Source organism: Hemitrygon akajei, chromosome 9 (genome assembly GCF_048418815.1).
Source record: "Hemitrygon akajei chromosome 9, sHemAka1.3, whole genome shotgun sequence".
Classification (NCBI taxonomy): domain Eukaryota; kingdom Metazoa; phylum Chordata; class Chondrichthyes; order Myliobatiformes; family Dasyatidae; genus Hemitrygon; species Hemitrygon akajei.
The window spans coordinates 102,321,497-102,349,128 of record NC_133132.1 but is presented as its reverse complement, the minus strand read 5'-3'; the positions used below and the strand labels follow the sequence as shown (position 1 = coordinate 102,349,128).

The window sequence follows — 27,632 nt, the reverse complement described above, 5'->3', positions numbered from 1 at the left end:
ATTTACATAAACAGCCAACACAGTCCAAGGATTGTGCTGGGGACAGCCTGGAAGTGCTGCCATGCTTTCAGCACCAACGTAGTATGCCCACAGTTTACTAACCCTAACTTATAAGTCTCTTTGGAACATGGAAGGAAACCAGAGCACCCAGAGGAAACCCAGATGTCACGGGGAGAACTTACAAGGTGCTTATAGACAGTGACAGGAATTGAAACCCAATCTTACAGCTGGTGCTATAAAGTATTGTGCCAACTGCTACACTACGGTGTGTACCCTAGTCACTGCAGCTGGACTGTTCTCCTTCTGGGTGAAGTAGGAAATACATTATTCAGCAGTAAGCCAAACTCCACTCAGCCGAACATGGGAGTCCATATATAGTGTCCAAGCTCCACATACTTTATTTGGGCAGCAGGCACACATACAATTGAGTAAGAATAAAAAGATGATGATTTGCGATGGCGCAAATAAGGGAAAGACGACATAAGATTGTATAAATGTGCTTCAGTCTGACTCGGAAACTCCACCAAAACTCAAAATGGCTGTCCTCACATGATTCCACTGAATTTCAAATTTAAAGTTGGCAGTGTTATCAGAACTAAAGTCAGTAGCACAATCAGAAAAAAATTGGCAGGGCTATATTTCAAAGCAAAAGCCTGAACAGCAGCTGTGGCAGCAACGGTGGACTGAGTGAATACTGAATGATGGGATACTGATATTCCCCCCCCCCCCCCCCCCCCCCACCACTTCTTGGCCCAAAACGTCGACTTTTTTTCTCAGGTTGGAGGAGCACCACTTCAGATTTCGTCTGGGCAGCCTCCAATCTGATGGCATGAACATCAATTTCTCTAACTTCTGGTGATATCTGCCCCTTCTTTCTTTTTCTGTTCTCCATTCTGGCTCCCCTCCTGCCCCTTTTCTTCTCCTAGCCTTCCTATCACTTCTATCTAGTGCCCCTCTTCCTTCCCTTTCTCCCATGGCTCACTCTCCTATCAAATTCCTTCTTTAGCCCTTTCACCTATCACCTCCCAGCTTCTCACTTCATCCCCCCCTTCCCCACCCACCTACCTTCCCTCTTACCTGGTCTCCTCTATCTCCTGTTAGCTTCTACTCCTTCCTCTTCTACCCCCACCACCTTCTTCTCTCTTCCTTTCCAGTCTTGATGAAGGGACTCAAGTCAAAATGACAACTGTTCATTACTCTCCATAGATGCTGCTTGATCTGCTGAGTTCCTTCAGCATTTTAAGACCATAAGATTTCAGAACAGAATTAGGTCATTATGGACATTGAGTCTGCTCCACCGTTCTATCATGGCTGATTTATTATCCCTCTCAACCACGTTCTCCTGCCTTCTCCCCGTAACCTTTGATGACCTGATAAATCGAGAATCTGTCAACCTCTGCCTTAAATATACCTGGCCTGCACAAACATCTGTGGGAAAGATTTCCACAGATTCACCACCCTCCGGCTGAAGAGATTATTCTTCATCTCTGTTTGAGATGGATGTCCTTCAGTCCAGTCTGAGGCTGGGCCTTGTGGTCCAAGTCTCCTCCACTACTGGAAACATCCACTCTATCCAGACTGTTCAATATTAGATAGGTTTCAGTGAGATGCCCCCTTATTCTATGAAGCTTTGTGAGTACAGGCTCAGAGCCATCAAATGCACTTCCATATGTTAATCCCCTCATTGGTAGAATCATTCTGGTTAACCTCCTCTGGACTCTCTCCAATGCCAGCATACCCTTTCTTGAAGTACTCCCAAGTGCGGAGTGACCAATGCCTTATAAAGCCACAGCATGACATCCTTGCTTTTGTATTCTACTTATCTCAAAATTAATGTTAACATTGCATTTGTCTTCTCTACCACTGCAGTCAACCTGCAAGTTAACCTTTAGGGAATCTTACACAAGGACTCCCAAGACCCTTGGCACCCTCTATTTTTAAAAATTTTTCTCCCCATTTACAAAACAGTCCGCACCTTTATTCCTTCTGCCAAAGTGCATGAACATGCACTTCCTGCATTATATTCCATCTGTCACTTTTTTGCCCATTCCCCCAGTCTGTCTAAATCCGTTTGCAGGCACCCTGTTTCCTCAGCACTACCTGTCTTTCCACCTATCTTCATATCGTCGGCCAATGTGGCCACAATGGCATCACTTCCTTCATCAAAATCATTGACAAACAATGTGAAAAGAAACCATCCCAATGCTGACTCCTGCAACACAGCACTAGTCACCAGTAGCCAATCAGAAAAGTCCTTTATTCCTACTATTTGCCTCCTGCCAGTCAGGCAGTCTTCTATCCATGCTAATACCTTTCCCATAATACCATGGGCTTTTGTTTTGATAATCAATCTCATGTGCACTACTTTGTCAAAGGCCTTCTGAAAATCCAAATAATCGACATCCACTGACTCTCCTCTGACTATCCTGCCTGTTATTTCTTCAAAGAATTCCAATGTTTTGTAAGGCAAGATCTCCCCTTTACAAAATCATGCAGTCTTTGGCCTATTTTATCATGTGCTTCCAAGCACTTCAAAATCTCATGCTTAATAATAGACTCCAACATCTTTCCAACCATTGAAGTCAGGCTAACTGGCATGTATTTTCCTTTCTTCTGCCTCCTTATCACCTTAAAAAGTGGAGTGACATTTGCAATTTTCCAGTCCTCCCCAGAACCATTCCAGAATCTAGTGATTCTTGCAAGATTATTGTTAATGCCTCCACAATCTCTTTAACTACTTCTTTCAGAACACTCGAGGTATAGTTCATGTGGTCCAGGTGACTTATCTACCTTAAAACTTTCCAACTTCCCAAAACATCATCTCCTTAATGATAACAACGAGACTTACTTTTTGCCCCCTGACACTCTTGCATTCTGCTAGTGTCTTCCACAAAATACTTGTTAAGTTCTACTGCCATTTCTTTGTCCCTCCCCAATTACTATCTCTCCAGCGTAATTTTCTAGTGGTCCAACATCCATCCACTCTTGCCTCTCTTTTACTCTTTATATATCTCAAAAACTTTTTGTAACCTTTTTTATATTATTGGCTAGCTTACCTTCATATTTCATCTTTTCCCTCTTATTAGCTTTTTTACTTGCTTTCTGTTGTTTTTAAAAGCTTCCCAATCTTCTACCTTCCCACTAATTTTTGCTATATTATATGTCTTCTCTTTTGCTTTTATGTTATCTTTGACTTCCCTTGTCAGCCACAGTTGCCTCATCCTCTGTTTAGAATACTTCTTCATTTTTGGGATGTATCTTTCCTGTGACTTCTGAATTTTCCCCATTGAAGCACCAGCCATTGCTGTTCTGCCATCATACCTGCTGGTGGTCATCATAGCTTGTCACACTGCCAGCCAGCCACTCTAGTGTTGTTTGGTTGATGTTGAGCAGGTGAGTGTCAGCTCAATCAGGTGAGAGTGGGCAGTTGCGCAGAACGTGTGCAATGTTTTGCACCCTTTCGTCACACTCACAGGATTCGCTTGTCTTTAAACTCCACTTCACTGTATTGTCTCCCGTCCTACAAACTCCGGCTCTTGCTCTGTTGAGAGTGCACCACTTCCGTCTGTCAATCAGTGCCCCGTCTGGCAACATTTCTGTGGGGTCTTGCACTGTATTGTTTGGTGGGGTTCTGGCTTCTGTTTGTTGCCAGGGGTCAATCCTGTATGTTTGGGGGGATGTTCCGTACGGTAGTTCCTTGACTGTAGCAAAGCTTTTCCTCGATTTTAGGCAGTTGGAAACTGACACATGATGATGTAGTGGGTGCCATGGATCCGAGTTCTGTTTACCTTTTTCAATTTTCGTTGTAGTGTGTCTTAGGATCTTTGGGGGAGCAATGCCTGCAAGTCTGTAAATGATGTTAGTGGGTGTGGGGCGCAATGTGCCCGTGATTATTCAGCAGGCTTCATTAAGCAATGGGTCTATTTTCTTTGCATAAGCTGATCTGCCCCACACAGGTGCACAGTATTCTGCAGGTGCATAGCAGAGTGCTAGGGCAGTTGATCTAAGTGTGTGAGCATTAGGGGTCGAGTCAGGAACGTTCATGCCGTGACCCTGTTAATCCGAAAGGAGACCAATCCTGACATTACGCACCAGACCAAGCATCCCTGCTGTTGACCTCTTCCAATCAACTTGGCCATCTCCTCTCTCATGCCTCTATAATTCTCTTTACTCCACTATAATACTGATCCATTTGATTTTAACTTCTTCTCAAACTGCTGGGTGAATTCTATCATATTATGACAACTTTCTCCTAAGGGTTCCTTTATGTGAAGCTCCTTAATCAAACCTGGGTCATTGCATAATACTCAAACCAGAAATGCCATTGCTCAAGTGAGCTCAACCACGAGCTGCTCTGAAAAGTCATTTCATGGGCATTCTGCAAATTCCCTCTCTTGGGATCCAGCACCAATTGGATTTTCCTAATCTGCCTGCATATTGAAATCCCCATGATTATCGCAACATTGTCTCTCTTTGTAATTTGTAGCCCGAATTCTGGCTACTGTTTGGAGGCTTGTATATATCTCCCAATATTTTTTATCACCCTTGCGGTTTCTAATCTCTACCCACAAGGATTCTACATCTTCCAATCACTTCTTCCTAAGGATTTGATTTCATTTTGATTTTCATTGGGTGACTTCCCATGCCCATCTGCCTACCTCTCTGTCCTTTTAAGCTCCCAACTATGATTATCTTTCAGCCATGACTTGGAGATGCCTACAACATCATACCTGCTAGTCTCTTAACTGAGCTACAAGATTATCTGCCTTATTCCATATACTGTGTGCATTCAAATATAACACCTTCCATCCTATATTTACTACCCTTTTTGATTTTGGCCCTCTGTTACACTTTATCTCATCCCACTGACTGCAATTTTATCCTGTCATCTGCCTGTCCTTCCTCAATCTTACTATACTCTGCATCTAGCTGTATATTAACTGCCCCATCTTCAGCCTATCACTCTGATTTCCACCCCCATGTGAAATTGTTTAAACCCTCCCAACAGCTCTAATAAACCTGCCTGTAAGGATATTGGTCCCCCTTGTGTTCAGGTGTAATCTGTCTTTTTTGTACTGATCATACTTCCCTAGAAGAGATCCCAATGATCCAGAAATCTGAAGTCCTACCCCCGTACCAATTGTTCAGCCACACATTCATCCTATTCTTACCCCCCTCCCCCCACTGGCACGTGGCACAGGCAGCAATTCAGAGATTGCTATCTTGGAGGTCCTGCTTTGCAGCTTTCTGCCTAGCTCCCTATATTGTCCCTTCAGGAGTCCTTTCTTTTCTTGCTTGTGTTGTTGGTAACAATATGTACCACGACTTTTGGCTGCTCACTCTCCCCTTTTAGAATGCTGTGTAACTGATTCAAGACATCCCTTGATCCTTGCACCTGGGAGGCAACATATATTCCAGGTGTCTCTTTCAAGACTCTGCTTTCTGCTGCTCTAGTCATGGAATCCCCTATTTCCTCCCTCCCCTTTCCTTCTGAGCAACAGAGCTAGACTCTGTGCCAGAGACCTGGTCACTGCAGCTTCCCCCTGGTGGTTGTCCCACCCCCAATAGTGTCCAAATCAATATATTTATTATTGTGGGGAATGACTACAGGGTATGACGCACTGGCTGCCTATTGCCTTTCTCTTTCCTGACAGTCACCAAGGAACCTACCTCCTGCAACTTAGGGGGTAGCTCCTAATTATGCCCTACTCATTCTCCTGTGTGAGCCGAAGGTCACTGAGCTGCAGCTCCAGTTCCTTAACACAGTCTCCAAGGAGCTGCAGTTCGGTGCACTTCGTGCAGATGTAGTTATTAGGGAGACTGAAGATCTCCCAAATTTCCCACTTCTCACACAAAGAGCATGCTACTCTTCGGATCCATTCTCAGTGCACTATTTATGTACTAACACACTCTGTTTACACCTTCTTTCTTTTTATTGGTTCTGTGCTGATGGCCACTCACTGAGGAAAAAGCCGTAATGTTCTCAAGCTCTTTTTAAAGCTCATGCTGTGTCACCAATGAACAACCTTTTAGTGTTGGATTTACAGCATCTACAGAAACTCTTGTGTTTGTGGGCTGCTGATCAAGCAGTCTTTGTCCTTAAACTGTCAAATTGCTTGCATGTCTTTGAAGCTGCACTCAACCATGTAAGTGGGGGGTATTCAGTAACATTCTTGCCTTGTGAACTGTAAGGAAGGGAAATAGTTTGCATAACTAGGAGATAAATCATCTGCTGTGTAAAGTCATATGCTTTCATTCTGGACCAGCCACTCAATTTATCAAAGACCTTTCATTGCAGAGATCATTTTATCCATATAATGACTTAATTTAAAATGATGGATTCTCCAAAGGAATAATGTTTGTGCTGCATTAAAAGGCAGTTATATCACCCTTGATTAAGATTACTGAAAAACTGGGATGCAGTGAATCAGGTTTGACAGACTAGCAGTCTCATGCAGACAGGTTAAATTGGTCAGTGCAAAATAAATTGCTGGTCTGAGATTGGAGAAATAAAACTTTTTTAAAGTTAAAAGGTGTGCATTTTTCCTTTCTGTTTTTATTAAGTTTTTTAGTTCCTTATGGCCATAAGGTAAAATACTTACAGGACAGCTTGCTGGTGCACATTTCAGTACCATAGTAGTAGTAGTAGTGTGATCACTTGAGTCGAGTATGATGTTCTCCTAATAGGTTGTCTAAAAAAAGACTTCCAGAAAGACGGCAGCATACTTGGTCGTAGTGGCCTCTCTGGGTCTAAAAAATGGTGCAAATGTGTGTCTGAAACATTTTTCTTATGATTGCAAGACCCTGTTAGACATTGCTAATACAAAATACTGGAAGTATTGATTCATTGCTGAGACCGACGATGGGGGAGCTGCATGACCTTGGTTGTTGTGTGTAGCAGGCTCTCATGCCACAGTATCGCTTGTACGGACACCCAGGGGAGGAAGTGCCATAGGCGTTGCAGGAGAGAACAGGAACAGCATGCACAATGGAATCTCTGCTGGTGTGGGGATGGCTCCTCCTGTCAGTGTTTGCTTCCAGGAAGACAAGCTACAGCTGACAGCTGAGACAAGCTAATTTACCTGCATCTGCTGTTGAACTAGTTCTAGATGAGGAACCGCTGCATACTTGTTCTTGCAAAAACATGGCTCCAGAACAACATCCCCATCACCATCAAACTTCAGGCTATGCCACTCGGAGATTTGTGTTAATATTATTTTGTGACTGTATGTGTAATTGTAACCATGTGTGCTATGTGTTATTGTATGTTAGTGCTTTGCATCTTGGCCTTGGAGGAATGCTATTTGCTGTTTGTTTAGCTGTATACACGTGTATGGTTGAATGACAATTTAACTTGAACTTGGATCTCACTTGGCCTTGGATCACGTGGATAATAGCAATGCCAATATCATGCAGCTGTTTATTGACTACAAGTCAGCGTTCAACACAATCATACCCTCTGTTTTAATGAATAAGCTTCAAAACCTGGGCCTCTGTACCTCACTCTGCAACTGGATCTTTGACTTCCTAAATGGGAGACGACAGTCCACGCGGATTGAAAATAACATCTCCTCCTCACTGGCAATCAAAGTTGGTGCACCTCAAGGATGTGTGCTTAACTCACTGCTCTACTCTCTACACAACTGTTCTCTCTAAGCTGTGTGGTTACGTGGCTGCACAGTAACTGAAATGCTCCCGCGCATATACCCTTTGTTACTGTGCAACTGGAATTTTCTTTTATATAATGTTAAATGTATCATAACCTTTACTTTGAAACATTTTACAGCTTCATTGTGTTTATATTATCAGAGTTTCACATTACAACACTTTTACAAACTATAACAATAAACACAGAATAGGTCGGTAGCTTGTTGTTAATAACCGCTGGTCTGCTGTACACCGATGCCATCTAATAAAATATTTTACTTTTTCCATTGTGGCTGTCAGTTGTTTTGACTGCCTGACACCGTTAATTTGTGTTGTGAATTGTGGTTTGTGTTTGTTTAATATGAAAAATTCTATATTCTGACGTTTTGTCAATACTTTTACATATCACGATACCGGCGATGTTGTTTGCACCATTTTGTGTGGAAGCAAAAGTTGGGGGGTGAGTTCAGTGGTGAAAAAAATGGGAAGAAGGTAAGTTATATTAAAATGATAGCCAGTGGATTCATATAGATGCAGTTACCAAATTATGCAATCAGAATATACGTGGAATTTTGCGTGTGTTAACTGAAACTCCCAAGAGTGTGAAGCAACATGAAACAAGGTGCGCGAAAGAAGTCTAACTCTGATGTGGTCAGAGTTAAAATAATTGATAATATTATCTTAATAATTAAAATTAATTCTTATTGATATTATCTTAATAATTAAAATTAATGCTTATATGTATTCCATGCAAGAAATTCATGCACATGTGGCCAAATATGTAAATTTACCAGAGGGGTGGCACAGCAAGATCTATGCATTTGAATTTGTTGAGAGCATTCGTTTTGTGTTTCAGAAACGGATAATGGGAGAATTGCAGAAATCTGATAAATGCTGACAAAAGTGCAGACATTTCTGTACAGAAAATGTTAAGTTATTTTAAGTTTCGACTGGAAAATGAAACTTCCTATAAGACTCTGTGGGTACTTTGAAACTAACTGTATGTGACAGTAGCACAATTGTTGAAGCAATTTAAAAAAGATATCATCAGTGATCCTAATATTCAAAAATTGGTGATGTTTACATCAGACAGGGCAAATGTTATGTTTGGAAAGAATAATGGTGTGGCAACAATTCTTTGAGAAATAAAGCATCTACCTGAGCAATGTTGCACTGCACACGGAAAAGACCTGGGATTAGATGACACACGGGGGAAAAGTATCAGTTATGCAGGTCATGGAAACACTGCTACAAACAGTGTATACAATGTTCAGCGAGTCGTCGATTAAGAAAGCTGGAAGAATTAGCTAATATCACAGAATGCGATGTTATGTCATTTACACCACCAAACAAGGTAAGATGGCTGTCAAGACATTTTACTACTACTGCTTAAATGAGGAATTGCGAAGTTTTGATTGGTATTGCAAAGAGCAAGTAAATGGATGCAATAATTTAATTAACAACTACTGTCTGAAGATTTTGACCAATCCATGATATCAAATAGCACTAACTGTCTTTAATGATGTTCTAGATTTGGCATCTCTTTGTAAATTCCTTTAGAAAATCTGTTTGAATACAATTGAAGCACTGCAGTATGCAAAAGAAAAAGTTAACAAGTTACAGTCACAGTATCTCAGTGATCCCGTTTATTGGAGTGACTAACTGAAATATCTGTTTGCATCTATAAGTTCTGATGTACATACTGCACCTATTATTTGATTTATTCAATGTATATGTAATCACTTGGATTATAAATTTCCTTATGATGGGTTAAGAGAATGGTAAGCTTTTGACCCTGTTGCTATTGCAAACGCAACCGATTTTGAATTTGGAAAAGAGGATGTTGTACAACTGACAAAATAATACTCATCTACTATTATGAACTATGACAAAAGTGTTGGCTCAAAAATAGTGCAGAAATACTGTGATTTCAAATTTGTTGTTTCTGAGAAAATTGAGACTGGTTCAATTAAGATGCTCACTGATGTGTTGAACTATGTGCTTAGAAACAAAAAAATAGTAGAACTGTGGTTAGAACATTTCAAGCTTCTAGTGCTGACTGCGAACATGGATTCAGTCTTATGAATGCAATAAAAAGTAAATCCAGAAGCAGACTAAAAGTGGAACCTTTGGATGATAAGAACAGAAGAACTTCAGAAATAGAAGCAGGAGTAGGCCATCTGGCCTATCGAGCCTGCTCTGCCATTCAATAAGGTCATGGCTGATCTGTCTCATCTCCACCTACTTGCTTTTTCCCCATAACCCTTAATGAGAATTGTTACGAACCCCGTAACTGGGTCACTTACCAGCAAAGATAGAGAGGTCCATTGAAATCTGATGGTACTATTTTTAACAGTATTTATTAGTAAAAATACACAAAAATAATGTCAATGCAAATATACAGATAATATACGTCATCAATACTAAATCTAAAAGTGCGGGTATAATAATAATCAATAAGAAATAAGCTCTATCGTTGTCTAGGGGATAATGTATTGTCCGATGGAAATATAAAAGTCATTCAGTTCATGCAGGCTGCAGCCTTTGGGGACCGCTGGGTTTGCAATGGTTGGAGAGAGAGAGATTTTGAGAACCTTGCTGGCTTTCCTTTTATGATTTTGATCCATCAGAGTCTCATTGGTGTGGCCGTTCACTTGTGGCCTCTCCTTTAGCTAAGCCGTTCTTCCGTGGCGAGCCCGCCAATCCCAGGCAAGGGAAGGACGCACACGAGCCCCCCACCGGCTGTCGCTATTAAACGCTGTCACGGGATTTCTAGTGTTTCTCCTGGTGCGTCTAAAGGGGTTGTTCCCCAGACCCTCTTTTATCTTTACTCACGGGGTCTCAGATGTCAATCAGGTTGGGATGATGCAATCCCTCAACCAGCTCACTCTGGTCGTCCCCTGAGGGGCTTCAATGAATAGTACAGTACTCAATATTCAATTCCGTCTCCAAGAGACAATAGCCGTTATCATTGGTTTTGTTTCGCTGAGGCCAGGACACATTCCAAACCTTGTGGATTCTCTCTCATTTCCTGGGTCCCAGACCCGAATTAATAACGATCTTGCGATTCTCAAAAAGGAGGGGGCAACTTTGTACCCTTCGGCCCCTCAGAGTTGTGGCACATTCGTAACAGAATTAAGATTTGTCTTTAATCTGGATGCAAAATTAATGTGGACGGAATTCATAGACAATGGCTTTGTAATAAAGACAGACAAGAAAAGGTTTATAAATCATGAAAGATTTTCTTTGTACTGTATTTCATTTCTTTCCAATTAAATAAAATCAAAAGTATGTGATTTTTCAATTTTCATGTGACATATTCACAATATGCATAGTACAAAAGAAGACATTTAAAGTGCTGCTCATTTTCCAAACTGTGAAATAAATAAATAAATAAATAAATTCCTGCTCAGAGCAATGGTTGGTCCATGTAGTTATAAAATAAATTGGAGGGAATGTTGCTTTATACCCAGGATTGTGTGGCTTGGAACAGCTCAAATACCATCTATAACTTTGCTGATGACACAACTATTATTGGCAGAATTTCAGATGGTTCAGAGGAGTGAAATAGATCAGCTGGTCAAGTGATATTGCAGCAACAGCCTTGCACTCAATGTCAGTAAGATCAAGGAATTGATTATGGACTTCAGGAACACTCATCAGTCCTCTTTGATGGATCAGAAGTGAAAAGGGTGAGCAATTTCAAGTTCCTAGGTGTCAACATCTCTGAAGATCTATCCTGGACCTTACATATTGATGTAGTTACAAAGAAGAAACAACAGTGGCTGTATTTCATAAGGAGTTACCAAAGATACTTGCAAATTTCTGCTGTTGTCCTGAGGAGAGCATTCTAACTGATTGCATTACTGCCTAGTATGGAGGGGCCATTGCACAGGATCATAAAAATTGGCAGAAAGCTGTAAACTGAGCCAGCTCCATCAGGGGCACTAGCTTCCCCAACATCGAGGATATCTTCAAAAGATGATACCTCAAAAAGGTTTCATTCATCATTAAGGACGCCCCCCCAATCATCCAGGATATGCCCTCTTCTCATTGCTACCATTAAGGAGGAGGTATAGGAGTCCGAAGACATACACTCAATGTTTCAGAAACAGCACCTTCTCATCCACCATCAGATTTCTGAATGGGCAATGAACCCATGAACGCCATCTTTTGAAGATACTAAAAGCTTTTTTAAGTATATACAGTAAAGGGTAAAAGAGGGTCAAGGGTAGATACAGGACCAGTAGAAAATAACACTGGAGATATTGTAATGAGAAACTTAGAGATGGTGGAGGAACTGAATGCGAATTTTGCATCAGTCATCACAGTGGAAGACATCTGCAGTACATCAGACATTCAGTAGTGCCAGGGAAGTGAAGTTTGTGCAGTGAAAATTATGACTGAGAAGGTGCTCAGGAAGCTTAATGTTCTGAGGGTGGATAAATCTCCTGGACCTGATGGAATGCACCCTCGGGTTCTGAAGGAAGTAGCTGGAGAGATTACGGAGGCATTAACAATTATCTTTCACAGTAGATTCTGGCATTGTACTGGATGACTGGAAAATTGCAAATGTTACTCTGCTATTTGACAAGGGTGGGAAGCAGTAGAAAGAAAATTATAGACCTGTTAGCCTGACATCAGTGGTTGGGAAGTTGTTGGAATTGATTGTTGAGGATGAGATTATGGAGTACCTGAAGGCACATGACAAGATAGGCCAAAGTCAGCATGGTTTCTTGAAAGGAAAATCCTGCCTGACAAACCTTTTGCAATTCTTTGAGGAAATTACAAGCAGGGTAGACAAAGGAAATGCAGTAGATGTGGTGTACTTGGATTTTCAGAAGGCCTTTGACAAGGTACCGCACATAAGTCTGTTTAGCAAGATAAGAGCCCATGGAATTACAGGGAAGTTACTACCATGGGTGGAGCATAGGCTGATCAGCAGAAAACCGAGGGTGGGAATAAAAGGATCCTATTCTGGGTGGCTGCCAGTTACCAGTGGAGTTCCATAGGGTTAGTGTTGGAACCGCTACTTTTTACAATATATGTCAATGATTTGGACTATGGGATTAATGGATTTATGACTATATTTGCCAATGATACCAAGATAGGTGGAGGAGCAGGTAGTGTTGAGGAAACAGAGAGCCCGCAGAGAGACTTGGATAGTTTAGGGGAATGGGCAAAGAAGTGGCAAATGAAATACAATGTTGGAAAGTGTATGGTCATGCACTTTGTTGGAAGAAATAAATGGGCAGACTACTATTTAGATGGGGAGAGAATTCAAAATGCAGAGACTGGGGAGAACTTGTGCAGGATACCCTAAAGGTTAACCTCCAGGTTGAGTTGGTGGTGAAGAAAGCAATGCAATGTTGGCATTCATTTCTAGAGGTATAGAATATAAGAGCAGGGTTTTGATTTTGAGGCTCTATAAGGCACTCGTGTGACCACACATGGAGTATCATGTGCAGTTTTGGGCTCCTTATTTTAGAAAGGATATACTGACATTGGAGAGGGTTCAGAAAAGATTCATAAGAATGATTCCAGGAATGAAAGGGTTACCGTATGAGGAACATCTGGCATCTCTTGGGCTGTATTCCCTGAAGTTCAGGAGAATGAGGGAGAATCTCATAGAAACATTCCGAATGTTAAAAGTCCTGAACAGATTAGATATGGCAAAGTTATTTCCCATGGTAGGGAAGTCTAGAACAAGAGGGCATAACTTCAGGATTGAAGGATGTCTATTTAGAACTGAGATGCGGAGAAATTACTTTAGTCAGAGGGTGGTAAATCTGTGGAACTTGTTGCCATGAGCGGCTGTGGAGACCAAGTCATTGAGTGTATTTAAGACAGAGATAGATAGGTTCTTGATCAGCCAGGGCACCAAAGGGTGCGGGGAGAAGGCAGGGGAGTAGGGATGACTGGAAGAATTGGATCAGCCCATGATTGAATGGTAGAGCATACTTGATGGGCTGAATGGCCTACTTCTGCTGCTATGTCTTATGGTCTTATAGTCTCATCTCAGTATTTTCTTCCTCACTTTTTTGCACAAATAATTTAATTTTCTTTTTTATATATATTGTGAAATAGTTTTTTATTTTGTATTGCAGTGTACTGTTGCTGTAAAACAACAAATTTCACGACATACAGTATACCAATGATACTAAATCTGATTTTGATTCTGAACTATTGGTGGCTTTTCAGATGGCAGTAGAGCACAATTTGCCCCCTTTGTCACTTGATGGTCACCATGGATCATAATCGAGGGTGTTAGGGTGGATTCCTTAATGAAGAACACTGATGTGGGACTTTGTTTAATGTAAGGAGGCTGATGCATGGGTAGCTGCCACATGGTCCTTAACAGATCAGGGTCTGGGTCCAGAGGCATGGATTGCAATATAACTGAGGACCCTTCACTGCTGCAGCCTTTTTCTGCCTTCATTGCTGTTGTGAAGTGTCATCATCTTCCACCAGCTCCAACATTGTGGTCTTGGTTGGATCGCTCTTTGTCTGGAACCTCCCATTTGACCTTACCGCCATGTGTGACCTGACCAGGAGCTAAGTGCCAGATGGCTAAACTCTAGGCAGCATCACTTTCAGGATCTCAGGAATGCACGAGCCTCTCCACTAGACAAGTTGACAATCCTTGGAGAAGATGATCCTCAATACTTTACCAAAGACCAGATATACGTGAACGAATGCATGTTCTAGGTAGGAATGAAGGCAGTTGGAGTTGTGGGATGTCTAAGGCAGGTAAGAAATCCACAGAATGAAGATATTCTTAGATTTCAAGCTCCCCACCCACTGGTGAACCATATCCCTTGTCCAGTTAATGTTCATTGTCTTGAGACAGAAGTGAAGTCCTTGCTGCTTTGCCACTATCCCTTCTGGAAGCATTACAGTGCAATTCCAATTTATTGCTTTATAATCCACACTGAAGAGATACTGCAGAAGATTGCCACCTATTTTATGCGTGGTATTTTGTGGATTCTTTGTACAGTCGGCCCTCCTTATCCGCGGGGGATTGGTTCCGGGACCCCCAGTGGATACCAAAATTCGTGGATGCTCGAGTCCCTTATTTAACATGTATCAGTGCAGTGGTCTTTAGGACCCAGTGGAACCCCGGACTTTATTTAATGTTTCCGTGCGGTGGACGTTATTTCCTGGCGGCATAGCTCTGAATCCGCAGTGTTTCTGTTCATGAAAGTAATCACGATCGCGATTGAAAATAAGGTGGAAGTAATAAAGCGATCGGAAAGAGGTGAAATGCCATTGGTCATTGGAAAAGCGTTGGCTACAGTCGGTCAACGATCGGAACAATTTTAATGGAGCATGTGAAAGGCCCTGCCCAATGAAAGCTACAAATATTACTAAGTAATGCAGTGGTTAAATTATTGAAATACGTATGTTTCTTAAGAGTTTTATATGCATAAAAAGGTAAAATATGTACTATATACTAAGAAAAACGTTTGACTAACTGATGCTAAATAATACCGGATGTACCTGTTTCGACTTCAAATCCGACTTAAAGACGGACTCAGGAACTGAACTCATTCATAACCCAGTGACTGCCTGTACTTTTAAGTCATTTCTAGATTACTTATAATACCTAATACAATTTAAGTGCTATGTAAATGGTTGTTATACTGTATTGTTTAGGGAATAATGACAAGAAAAAATAGTCTGTACCTGCTCAAGCAACGAGTGCTGGAGAGAGTACTTCTGGATTTTCCCGATCCGCGGTTGGTTGAATGCAGGCATATGGAATCCGCGGATAAGGAGGGCCGACTGTATTTCTTTATTCCTTTTGTAAAAACCTGTAAGAAAATGAATCTTGGGATAGTACATGATGTCATACACCCAGTGGTCACTCATATGGCAGCAACTCAATGCAGAAAAGCTTATAGACTTGGTCAAGAGGTTCTGTTGTTGTTCAGAGGCCAAACATCAGAATGTGAAAGAAATGTGATCAAATTGGCTTTGTCTGTGGAATGATTGTTGGTGCCAGATGGGGTAGTTTGATTATCTCAGAAACTGCTGATCTCCTGGGTCTTTCATGCACAACAGTCTCTAGAATTTACAGAGAATGGCAGTTCTGTTGGTGAAATCATCTTGTTAATGAGGGAGTTCAGAGGAGAAAGGCCAGACTGGTTCAAGCTGAGAGGAAGCAACAGTAACTGAAATAACCCCCTGTTACAACAGTGGTATGTGGAAGAGTATCTGAATACACAACACGTCAAACCTTGAAGTGGGTGGGCTACAACAGCAGAAGACCAAGAACATGTACTCAGTGGCCACTTTAGTAGGTACTGGAGATACACTGTGTTTGATAATATATTTACTTGGAACTTTGAGTAACAAGGGTTGCAACTCTCTGCCAGAAGTGTGGTAATAGAAGAAGTCTTTACCAGATTTCAGAAGTACTTCGATTATATTTGAAGAGCTGTAATTTACAGGACCTTCATAGTTCGAAGTTCAAAATTCTAAGTTCAAAGTAAGTTTATTATCAAAGTACATATATGTCACCATATACTGTATGACCCTTAGATTCATTTTCTTGTGAGCATACTCCATAAATCCATAATAGAATAATAACTATAATAGAACTACCTTGAGCATCCAGCTTGTATTCAAAAGATAACAAACTATGCAAATACAAAAAGAAATCATAATAATGAATAAACAATAAATATTGAGAACATGAGATGAAGAGACCTTGAGACTGTGTCCATAATTTGAGGGAACATTTCAATGATGGAGCAAGTGAAGTTGAGTGAATTTATCCTCTTTGATTCAAGAGCCTGATTGTTGAGGGGTAGTAACTATTCATAAACCTGGTGATGTGAGTCCTGAGGCTCCTGTACCTTCTTCCTGATAGTAGTAGCAAGAAGAGAGCATGACCAATGTGGTGGGCTCCTTAATGATAGATGCTGCTTTCCTACAACATTGCTTTGTTTTAGATGTGCTTAAAGATGGGGAGGGCTTTGCCCCTGATGGACCAGGCCATATCCACTACTTTTTGTCAGATTTTCTGTTTAAGGGCATTGGCGTTTCCATACCAGGCTGTGGTGCAGTCAATATACACATCTATAGAAATTTATCAAAGTTTATCATAGCATTTCCTGAACTGAGACCATATACGCAAAGTGTGTCTAATGAGAGGATTAGCTATTGATCTGGGCAGACTGCTAGGGAGTGCAGAGCCAAGAAGTGCAGAGATAGATAATTCTTTAGTGGAGCTCAACTCCATTGCCACCCAGTTAGGGCACTCAGGTTGGCCGTGGAAGAAAGACCAAAAGGTAGCACAACATATATTAGCTGCCCAATAATATAAGCGAAAGTTAGGTAAAGCCATGCCACCCTCTTTTTTAGATTTTTGGAGATGTATTTTATTAATTCTAGAACGCTTATTCTGCCACAAATATGACAAAATAATAGAGTCTAAGGAATCAAAAAAAGATTTAGGAATAAAAATTGGGATAGATTGAAATAAGTATAAAAATTTGGGGAGAACATACATTTTAACAACATTAATACGACCTACCAAAGACATAGATAGAGGTGACCATTGTACCAGATTCTGTTTTATAGCATATGAAAGATTGGCAAAGTTTTCATGAAAGAGATCTTTAAGCTTCCTTGTGACTGTAATTCCAAGATAAGTAATTGATTATGGACTACTTTAAAAGGGAGATCACGAAATGTTAGTTCTTGTGCTTCTTTATTAATTGGGAAAAGTTCACTCTTATGTAAATTAAGTTTATAGCCAGAGATCTGGCTAAACTGGTCAAGAAGTGAAAACATTAGAGGTAAGGATGTAGACGGATTTGAGAGAAAGAGTAATAAGTCATCAGCATAGAGAGAAACTTTATGCTCAACACCCCCTCTCCAAATCCCGGTCAATTCAGGACAGTTTTGAAATGCTATCGCCAGAGGTTCTATAGCCAAATCAAAGAGAAAGGGACTTAAGGGGCATCCCTGACGGGTGCCACATTTGAGATTAAATACTTGGGATTTCTGAAAATTAGTCAAAACAGAAGCAGTAGGACACAGGTACAGCAATTGGATCCAGGAGATGAAACTTTGGCCGAGGTCAAATTTTTCTAAGACTGCAAAAAGGTAGTTCCACTCTATACGGTCAGATGCTTTCTCCGCATCGAGGGAAATAACACATTCAGGAATCCCAGTTGGAGGTGAGTATAAGATATTGAATAAACGCCGGATGTTAAAAAAGGGAGACGATTTTTAATAAAGCCTGTTTGGTCATCAGAGATAATGGAGGGGATAACGGTTTCTAGTCTATGAGCCAAAACTTTAGCTAAGATCTTTACATCAACATTGAGCAGAGAGATCGGCCTATACGAGGAACACTCTGTTGGGTCTTTGCCCTTTTTTAAAAGAAGAATAATAGATGCCTCATTGAAAGAGGGTGGCAATTTGCCGTAATTAAACGAGTCAGATAATACTGAAAGTAACTGAGGAGAAAGAAGTGATGAGAATGATTTATAAAATTCTACAGGGAACCCATCAGGTCCAGGAGATTTCCCTGAGGACAGTGCAGAAATTGCAAAAGATATTTCTTCTGATGATATAGGCGCATTGAGTTTGGCTTTGAAATCAGATGAAAGTGAGGGGATGTTCAGATTCTGTAAAAATTGATCAACAGAGATATTGTCATTCAGAGATTCAGAGGAATAAAGCCGAGAATAGAAATTTTTAAATGCGTCATTAATTTCTAAGTGATCCGATGTAAAGTCTCCGTTCTCTTTCCGGATCTTTGTAATATGTTGTTTGGCTTTGGAACGCCTCAGCTGATTGGCTAGGAGTTTACCAGACTTATCCCCATGAATGTAAAAGCGACTCTTGCTTTCGAGAAGTTGGCGATCTATAGGTTGAGTGGACAGAAGGTTAAATTTAGTTTGGAGTTCAACGCGCTTCTTGTATAATTCAGGGTTCTTAGTTTGGGCATATATTTGATCCAATTCTTTAATCTGGTTAATGAGGTCTAGTCGATCTGCACAGGATCTTCTGTTGAGATTTGCTGTGTAAGATATTATTTGACCCCTCAGATATGCTTTCATGGCATCCCAGACAATCTGGGATGGCACTTCAGGTGATGTATTAGTGTTAAAATAAAAGGTTATCTGATCCTTAATGAATTTTTAAAAATCATCATCCGATAATAAAGTTGAATCAAACCGCCAGTGTTTATTCCTCTGAGGGAGACCAGGAAAGTTCAGAGGGAGAGTAATTGGGGCATGGTCAGAAATCAGTATACTCTGATAGTCACAAGAGTGGGCAAATGGAATAAGTTGGTTATCGAGTAAGAAATAGTCAATTCTAGTGAAGGTATGGTGAACATGTGAGAAAAAAGAATAATCTCTCTCCGTAGGATGAAGGAAACGCCATATATCAGAGATACCAAAATTAGAGAGAAACGATTGGATAGCTAAGGCAGATTTAGTAGGTGATCTGGTAACAGAGGACGATCGATCCAGATTAGGATCCAACCAACAGTTGAAGTCACCACCCAGTATAAGAGAGTATGAGTTTAAGTCTGATAGTGAGGAAAAATACGTTCAAAAAAGTTAACATCATCAAAGTTGGGGGCATACAGGTTTGCTAGTGCAACTTTAGTGTTATATAGTTTACCAGAAACAATAATAAAATGGCCATTTGTATCAGAAGTTTTATTATGGATTTCTAAAGGAATATTTGAGTTAATAAGAATGGAGACTCCCCTAGCTTTAGTGGCAAAGGATGAATGAAAATGCTGGCCCGCCCACTTTGACAGAAGCAGGGAGTTATCAAAACAGTGAATATGAGTTTCTTGATGGAAAGCAATGTCAGCTTTGAGTTGTTCGATATGTGAGAATACCTTCCTCCTTTTAACAGGGTGATTCAATCCCTTTACATTCCAGCTCACGAATTTAAGTGCACTAGCCATTATCAATTACTAATGCATAAAAGGCAGCAGTACAGTAGCAGTCTGGGAGCAGAGATGTAAACATAGATTCGTAAAATCAAAACATATACGTGTCCTGAGCAATAAAGAGAAACAATAAATACAGTGAGTGATGTTGGAACTGGAAAACCCACCCCAGCCACACAACCCAAAACTAGACGGCTACCAAAACAAGTAGCTAGCTCTACCAAAAAAATTAACCCAAATACAACTTCCAGATCTGTGTCATTAACAGCAGTTCCTTATAAATACTATAGCAAATAGTAACTAGTTTACGCACTAGAAAACATAACTACAGATTAGAACACCTTCTGCAGAAATATAAAACTTAATACAGAGAAAATCGGGAGAAAACCAAAACTAACCTACCCGCGAAAAATTATAGAAGAATAAAGTAAGAGAAAGGGGAAAAAAAAGGTAAAAAAAAAAGGAGAAGAAAGGGAAAATTATAAATTCAAGACGAGTATTTATCAACCATTTACAGAGAGCGGAGAAAAAAATTCAGAGATTAGAAAAAAGGGTGAAGAAAAGAAAGAAAAAAAAAATATTTAAAAAAGGAAAAATAAATCAGCAATTAAACTGTGAACCAACAAACAGGGAGGCCTTCACTAAAGACTTCAAACCTCCAAAACAAGATAGAGTCAGTTGTAGAACTCTGTAGATAAAGTTATACAAGAATAAAATAGATTACACACACACCAAATCCAGGGAGAGATTGTCGACAGCCCTTAGAGTTTCAATGAATAATGTCTGAATGATTCACGTAAAGTCTGAGTCCAGAAAAAGTAATTTTACTACGAGAAGTACTTATCCACCGTTTTAGGAGGTCCGATCGGGTTCCGAAGGTGACTGGATAGCCGGAAGACTTGCCACAAATGCTTCAGCTTCCTTCGCTGATTTAAACCACTTGTATTTTCCAGTATTAAGCTTGATTCGTAGATCAGCAGGAGTACAAAGAGAGGGTTTAAAACCACGATCAAAAAGCACTTTCATTGCGCCTTTAAACGCAGCGCACATCTTTAAGGTCTGGGGTGCAAAATCTTCCACAAAGCGAATGGTTGTATCCTGGAAAGAAAAAGAACCTCTGCGACGTGCCTCCACAATCAGACTGTGTTTTACCTGGTATTGATGGAAGCACAAAATTACTGGTTGCGGGCGGGTGCCCAGAATTCCGGGGGAAACGTAAACTCTGTGTGCCCGTTCGAGCTCGGGCGGGTTCAGAAGCAAATCTTTCCCGAATATCTCACAGAGAAACTTGGCAAAAAACTTCACTATTGATCCCTGTTCGGTGGTCTCTGGTAATCCAAGAATTCTAAGATTGCAGCGTCTGCTGCGATTTTCGAGATCCACCATTTTGGAAAGGAGTTTGTTACATTTTCCCTCTAAGCTGGAACAGAGAATCTCCAAGTATCGAACACGGCTTTCTAAATCTTCAGAAGTCGAATCGATGCGAGATAAGTATTCAGCATGTTTGTCCACTTTATCGTTGATCCAATCCAGTTTGTCTTCCAACTGTTTGAAAGCGGTTTTGAATTCCTTTAAAATTTCATCTCGGAGCTGACCGAACGCAGCCCGGGTCTCGTCTGAGAGAACAGTAGCTTCCTTTCTCCCGGATTTAGAACTCCTGCTAGACATTGTAAGTTAGATGTGTTCACAGGCAAGTAAGAGATACTGAAAAAGTTCCTAATTAAGGTTTAAAAAATGGAGACATTTAGTGCAAATATAGCGACCGTAACGGAACAAAAGTTCGGAGCAGCTAAGCAATCGCCATCTTACCGGAAGTCCCAGTAATCACCTCCTTGATTTTGTTGACATTGAGTGAGAGGTTGTTGTGGATCCACTCTGCCAGATTTTCAATCTCCCCCCAATATGTTGATTTGTCACCACCTTTGATTCAGCCTATGACAGTGGTGTCATGAGCAAACTTGAATGTGGCATTGGAGCTGTGCTTACCTACACAGTCGTGTGTAAAGCGAGTAGAGCAGGGATCTAAGCACAGACGTGTGGTGCATCTGTGCTGATGGAGGTCATGGAGGAGATGCCGTTGCCGATCCGAACTGACTGGGTCTGCAAGTGAGGAAATCAAGGATCCAGTTGCACTTAGAAATATTGAGGCCAGGGTCTTGAAGCTTGTTGATTAGTTTTGAGTGGATGATAGTATTGAATGCTGAGCTGTACTTGATAAAGAGCAAACAGATGTATGCATCTTTGCTGTCCAGGTGTTCCAGGATTGATTGAAGAACCAGTGAGATGGCATCTGCTGTGGTTTTTTGTTTTGGTAGGCACATTGGAGAGGATCTGAATCTCTTCTCAGGCAGCAGTGATAAGTTTTATTACCATCCTCTCAAAACATTTCATCACTGTGGATGTTAGTGCTACTAGATGATAGTCATTGAGGGAGATTACTAGGTTCTTCTTATATTTGAAATCTGCTTGACACAGGTTGTTACCTCAGACTGCGGAAGCAAAAAGTTGAAGATCTCGGTGAACACTGCAGCCAGTTGATCAGCACAGGTCTTAGTACTTCGCCAGGTACCCTACCTGGGCCGGATGCTTTTCGTTGGCTCACCCTCTCAAAGGCTGCACGCATGTTGGCCTCAGAGACTGAAATCACAGGATCATTGGGGGCTGTAGAAGTTCTTGATGGTTTCTCCATGTTTTGACAAATCGAGCATAGAAAGGTATCGAACTCATCTGGAAGTGAAACCCAGTTGTCACCTGTGTTGCTTGATTTTACTTTATAAGAGGTGATGGCATTCAAGCCCTGCCACAACTGTCAAGCATCCTTTGTTAATTCAAGTTTAGTCTGGAATTGCCACTTTGCCCGTGAGATGGCTTTCCAGAGATCGTACTTGGGTCTCTTGTAACTCTCTTGGTCTCTGGACTTGAGTGCCTCTGACCTGTCCCTCAGTAGATTGTGGATCTCATGGTTCATCCAGGGCTTCTGGTAGGAGAAGACTGAATGATTTTGTGGGGCACACTTGTCTACAACTGTTTTAATAAAGCATCACATACAAGATGCTGGAGGAACTCAGCAAGCCAGGCAGCATCTATTGAAAAGAGTAAACAGTTGATGTTTCAGTCCGAGACCCTTCATCAGAACTTCTCTTTGTTGTTCTAACCTCCAAAGCTTTGCTCTTTAGCCTCTGTATGTATGTATGTATGTATGTAGGTAGATGAAGGACAGCCAAGTGATCAGATTTTCCGAAATTCAGTCTGGGCATAGAACAGTAGGCATTCCTTATTTTAGTACAACAGTGGTCTAGTGTGTAGTCCTCTGGTGCTACAGGTTATATGCTGCTGGTAACTGGACAGGGTTTTCTTTAAACAAGCCTGGTTGATGTCCCCAACTATGATTTGAAATGAGTCAGGATGGACTGTTTACTTTGAAGATGACTTCATGCAATATCTCAAGTGCTTGATTATAGTCGGCTGCTGATGATATGTAAACTGCGGTCATGATTATGGAGACAAACTACCTAGGTAAATAGAACAGATGGTATTTGACCATTGGATGTTGAAGGTTGGGGGAACACAAGTTTGACAAAACTGCGACATCAGAGCACCACTGGGAGTTTATCATGAAACACACACCGCCACTTTTTGCCTTTTTCGAATCAGCAGTTTGGTGTATACTGTGATTCAAGAAGCCTTCAGGTCTGATTGCCGTATCCGGCATGCTGGGAATAAGCCATGTCTCAATTACACATGGAATACAACAATCTCTCATTTCCCTCCAATACAACAATCTTGCCTTCAGGTCCTCAATTTTGTCCTCCAGTTACTGCAAGTTTGCTTACAAGGTGCTTGGTGGGGAAGGGGTAGGTTCTCATTCCTCAGTGTTTCAGCCTGTTTGGAGCCCCCTCCCCCTTTGCCTTGCTTTCAGGCATGGCAATGAACCTTTGTCCATTTAAAGGTGCTGTACCTGCTTGCTTGAGAAAAGTCTGCCGATCTTCTGAAGGTTGTGAAATCTATAGTTCATTAAGTCAATTTAAAAATTCATTGCTCAAAGGGAAATTATATGCTGGAGATTGCAGTAAGAGTGATTCATAAGAGGTATATTCAGAAGTATTGTACGTAGCCTGCAGAACATCGTCGTGTTTCACCAGCACCATCTTGCAAGTATGATCAGAAGGAAAGAGAAAGGCCTCTTTAGTGGAGAATTTCAGACAACCACGAGGTGAAATAATTATTTTCCTTTCTCTCTTGATCCTTTATTTTCCAGGATAGGTAGATGGATTTACTCTTGGTTTTACCTCAAGTTCAAGTATTTAGTCATTCAGCCGTGCACTTGTGTAAAGCTAAGCGAAACAATGTTCCTCTGGGACAAGTTGCAAAACAAAATATATACAGTTTATCACACACAGCACATAAAATAATATTGATAGATAATAAAAGATATTCTGTAGATGTTCAAGTTGACATAATTTGATAAAAATTTATTTTCCTACATTTACCTTCTCAACCTCCATGAGACCGTCATCTTTTAATGAGAAAGATTATGTATTTCAAAATTTGCACTTTCATTCTTAGTCTTAAGGCTTGAAGGCTGTTACATGGAACTTCTGACACCAAATGACTTGACAGGAATGTATGTAGAGAATGGAAGGGACTTGGAAAAGGCTGCAAGATGGACTAACAGATTACTTCAATTATGACAAAGCAATTTGTAAAGGCTGGTTGTTGGGGGGATGAAATGTCTGAAATATGAATAAAGCCTAGTCAATAAACATAACTAACTTTGTAGAAAATTGTTTGAAGTTCAAAGTAAATTTATTATCGAAGTATGTATATGTCACCATATACTATCTTGAGATTCATTTTCTTGTATGTCGGAGAGTGGCAGGAATGTGGAACTCTCTATTGCAGGGAGAACTTGAACTTTTTAAGGTCTATGAAGGAGGCAGGAATAGAAAGACATACTGAAGTCCAATAAGAGAAGTTGGTTGGATGTTTGTTCAAAAAAAGAATACAGCATGAACCAACATATTCTGCGTCAACGCTTTATGTGCTTTGAATTGCTTTTATCAGTCTATGCTGGGTTTAATTGAACGTTTCCATTCTACAGAGAAAAGATCTTGGGCAAGAATATATAACAAACAAAAACAGTTTAAAAAGAAATCCTGTCCTATGTGACCCTTTACAACTTTAACCTTTGTACCTCAGATTTTGTCTATGTTATATATAGTACTAGAAAAGTCTGGATAAATGTAGATGGATTTGCTCACGGTTTTCTTTATTCACAGCTCACAGGATAGTGGGCGAATGCAGAACCATTCTGGTTCATTGCACTGGGGCAGTGTAGGGTGTCCAAGTGTCAGTCCAAGGCACGATGCTTCATCACATCACGATACTTCCATTGGGGCAACACACTTTTTTGTCGATGAACTCGGTAAGTATTTCTTCAAGTTGACTGATGATGGGATGGAAATTGATGGATGTAACTATTTAAAGTTAAATTGGACAACAATTCAGAAAAGGCATGTGCACTACATTTATTATTTCAGATAGTGGCTTCAATAATTTTAAAACTTAATGGAGAAGAAATTCATCTTTGGTCACCAGCACAGAATTCGTGTGGCTGATGTTTGCGCTCTTTTGTAGGTATTCCATTCTATTGAACTCAATGTAATATACACTCAGTGGCTACTTTATTAGGTACACCTGTACAGCTTGTTAATACAAATATCTAATCAGTCAATAATGTGGCAGCAACTCAATGCATAAAAGCATGCAGACATGGTTCAAAAGGTTCGGTGGCTGTACAGACCAAACATCAGAAAGGGGAAGAAATGTGATTATGACCATGGAATGATTGTTTGTGCTAGATGGGGTGGTTTGATTATCTTAGAAACTGCTGATCTCTGGGGACTTTCACGCACAACAGTCCAGAGTTTACAGAGAATGATGTGAAAAACAAAAAACATCCAGTGATTGACAGTTCTGTCGGCGAAAGTGCCTTGTTAATGATAGAGGTCAAAGGAGAATGGCCAGCCTGGATCAAGCTGACAGGAGTGCAACATCAACTCAAATAACCACAAGCTGCAACAGCAGTGTGCAGAAGACCATCTCTGAATGCGCAGCTCATTGAACCTTGAAGTGGATGGTCTACAGCAGCAGAACTCCACTAACATACACTCCACAGGAATAGCATCCATAAATCTAGAGAATCTGACAATCGACAGCAAAGTTTTGAGGGTGCTGAATTATTGGATTGGAATCTCTGCCTAAGGTCAAGACTACTGTGTACATGAAATCACAGGAAAAATCTGTGGTGCAGGACTCTGAGCTATGGTTTGATCTTTGGAAATGTGGTAACACTTGGAGGCTAATCTAATGCTGATTTGATTTTACACAAATGATGCATTTCCCTGTATATTTCGATGTACATGTGACAAATAAAACTAGTCTCTTGGACGTTTGTAGTTCTGAAAGAGATTACAAGGATAGGGAACAGTGAGGCCTTGGAGAGATTTGAAAATAGGCAAAGATATTAAAATTAAGATGAATAGCAGCGTGTTAAGCTTTAGTTGAGAAATACTTTGTAACTTTGTTCCCAGGAGAAGTAAGGTCGTACACATTTGGGCCCAAGAGCAGAGGTTTTGAAAATTCTTTATATCATCAAACAAGTTCAGAACACATTCAGAGTTCATGGTAAGTGTGTCTGACTTTTCACAATTCCACAGATTTGACAGAATATTGGAATATTTACAATAAACTCTGTCCATTCTTTATAAAAAGAAAATACTTCAGTTGTAAGTTACAGCAAACTCAGAGATTAATAATTACATCCTAAGCATTCTTGTGTTGAATTGGCAAATACCCAGCTAAGTCCAGAGATAGAGATGTATAAATGCAACTTAATTCTTGAAGTGCTCCAAAGACAGGGAAGCAATTGCAGGAATAGTCCAATCTTACAGCAATCACTAGAGGGCACTGAGTCTCCACTAGTTCACGGTTTACTACCACCTGAATAAGCATGCAGTGATGAATATAAGTAATAATACTGTGAAATAATTGCATTCATTTTGAAAGTGCTAATCACTGCTGCGTCCACTTTTGCCTGTTTACAGAGATGCGCATTTTGATATTTTGCTTGTTGCAGGACGTGCATTCATTGAGATGATGTAAGTGCAGAATAATATATGAAAATACAGAAATACCTCACAATGTACAAAAACTACAGTGAGCTATCAGAATAACAGAAAAGGTCATTAGCTACAGTCTACCATCACTGCAGGACTTGTACATGTCCAGGCCAAAGAAGCGGGAGGAGAAATCATTGTGGACTTTACCGACTCAGCAAACTACCTTTTACAAAGGCTCCCTTCTGGAAAGTGTCATAGGGCTATTAAAGCAAAAATGTCTGCAATTTCCCTGAAAACCTAGTGAAGAAAGGGGGGGGGGGGAATGGAGACAGGAGGGAGATATGAGCTGCTGGTCCTACCCTCTGACTCTCTCTTTGACCAGGTTTTTGTTTACCTGTTTTATTATCTCTTCCTTTCATTCACTGTCACCCTGTTCCTAACAATTGTTTAAAACATACCTACCCAGCAAACTGCCTTTTCCAAAAGCTCTCTTCTAGAAAGCACTTATAATGCTTTTATAACAAAACAAAATTTCTTGCCACCTTACAAGTTTTTTCCCTGGTTCTAGTTAGATTCGCCCCACCCCCTTTATCTGTTACCTCAGTCACTACATTTCCTTGAAAAACTTTAAAACGCTATTATAATGCTGTTTACATTATAAATACATGCCAGTATTTATGTATATATGCACATTTTATTCCATATCTGCACCTTAACCTCTAACTTTATATATTTAGTTATTCTCTATAGTTGTTGAATGTTCTTGTTTTTCATTTCATGTTGCTTCAATGCACTACAACAAATTCCTAATACATGTAACTGTATATGGCGAATAAAGTTGATCCTTCATGATTTTGGTTCTGAGTAAGGACTGGATAATCTGACAGTCTATGCTTGGAGTGGTGTCTCAGAACTGAAGTAGAATATCAAGTAAT

General features: G+C 40.5%; 1 protein-coding gene across 1 annotated transcript in view; it reads left to right on the top strand.

The window, feature by feature from the left end:
- The window catches only part of LOC140733405 (pecanex-like protein 2), a 247,268-nt gene that overhangs the window by 26,243 nt on the left and 193,393 nt on the right, over window positions 1–27,632 (top strand). The window contains exons 8-9 of the mRNA XM_073056689.1: window positions 24,856–25,001; window positions 26,170–26,263. Of these exons, the coding sequence (XP_072912790.1) occupies window positions 24,856–25,001; window positions 26,170–26,263 (240 nt within the window). The remainder of the gene's footprint in view (window positions 1–24,855; window positions 25,002–26,169; window positions 26,264–27,632) is intronic.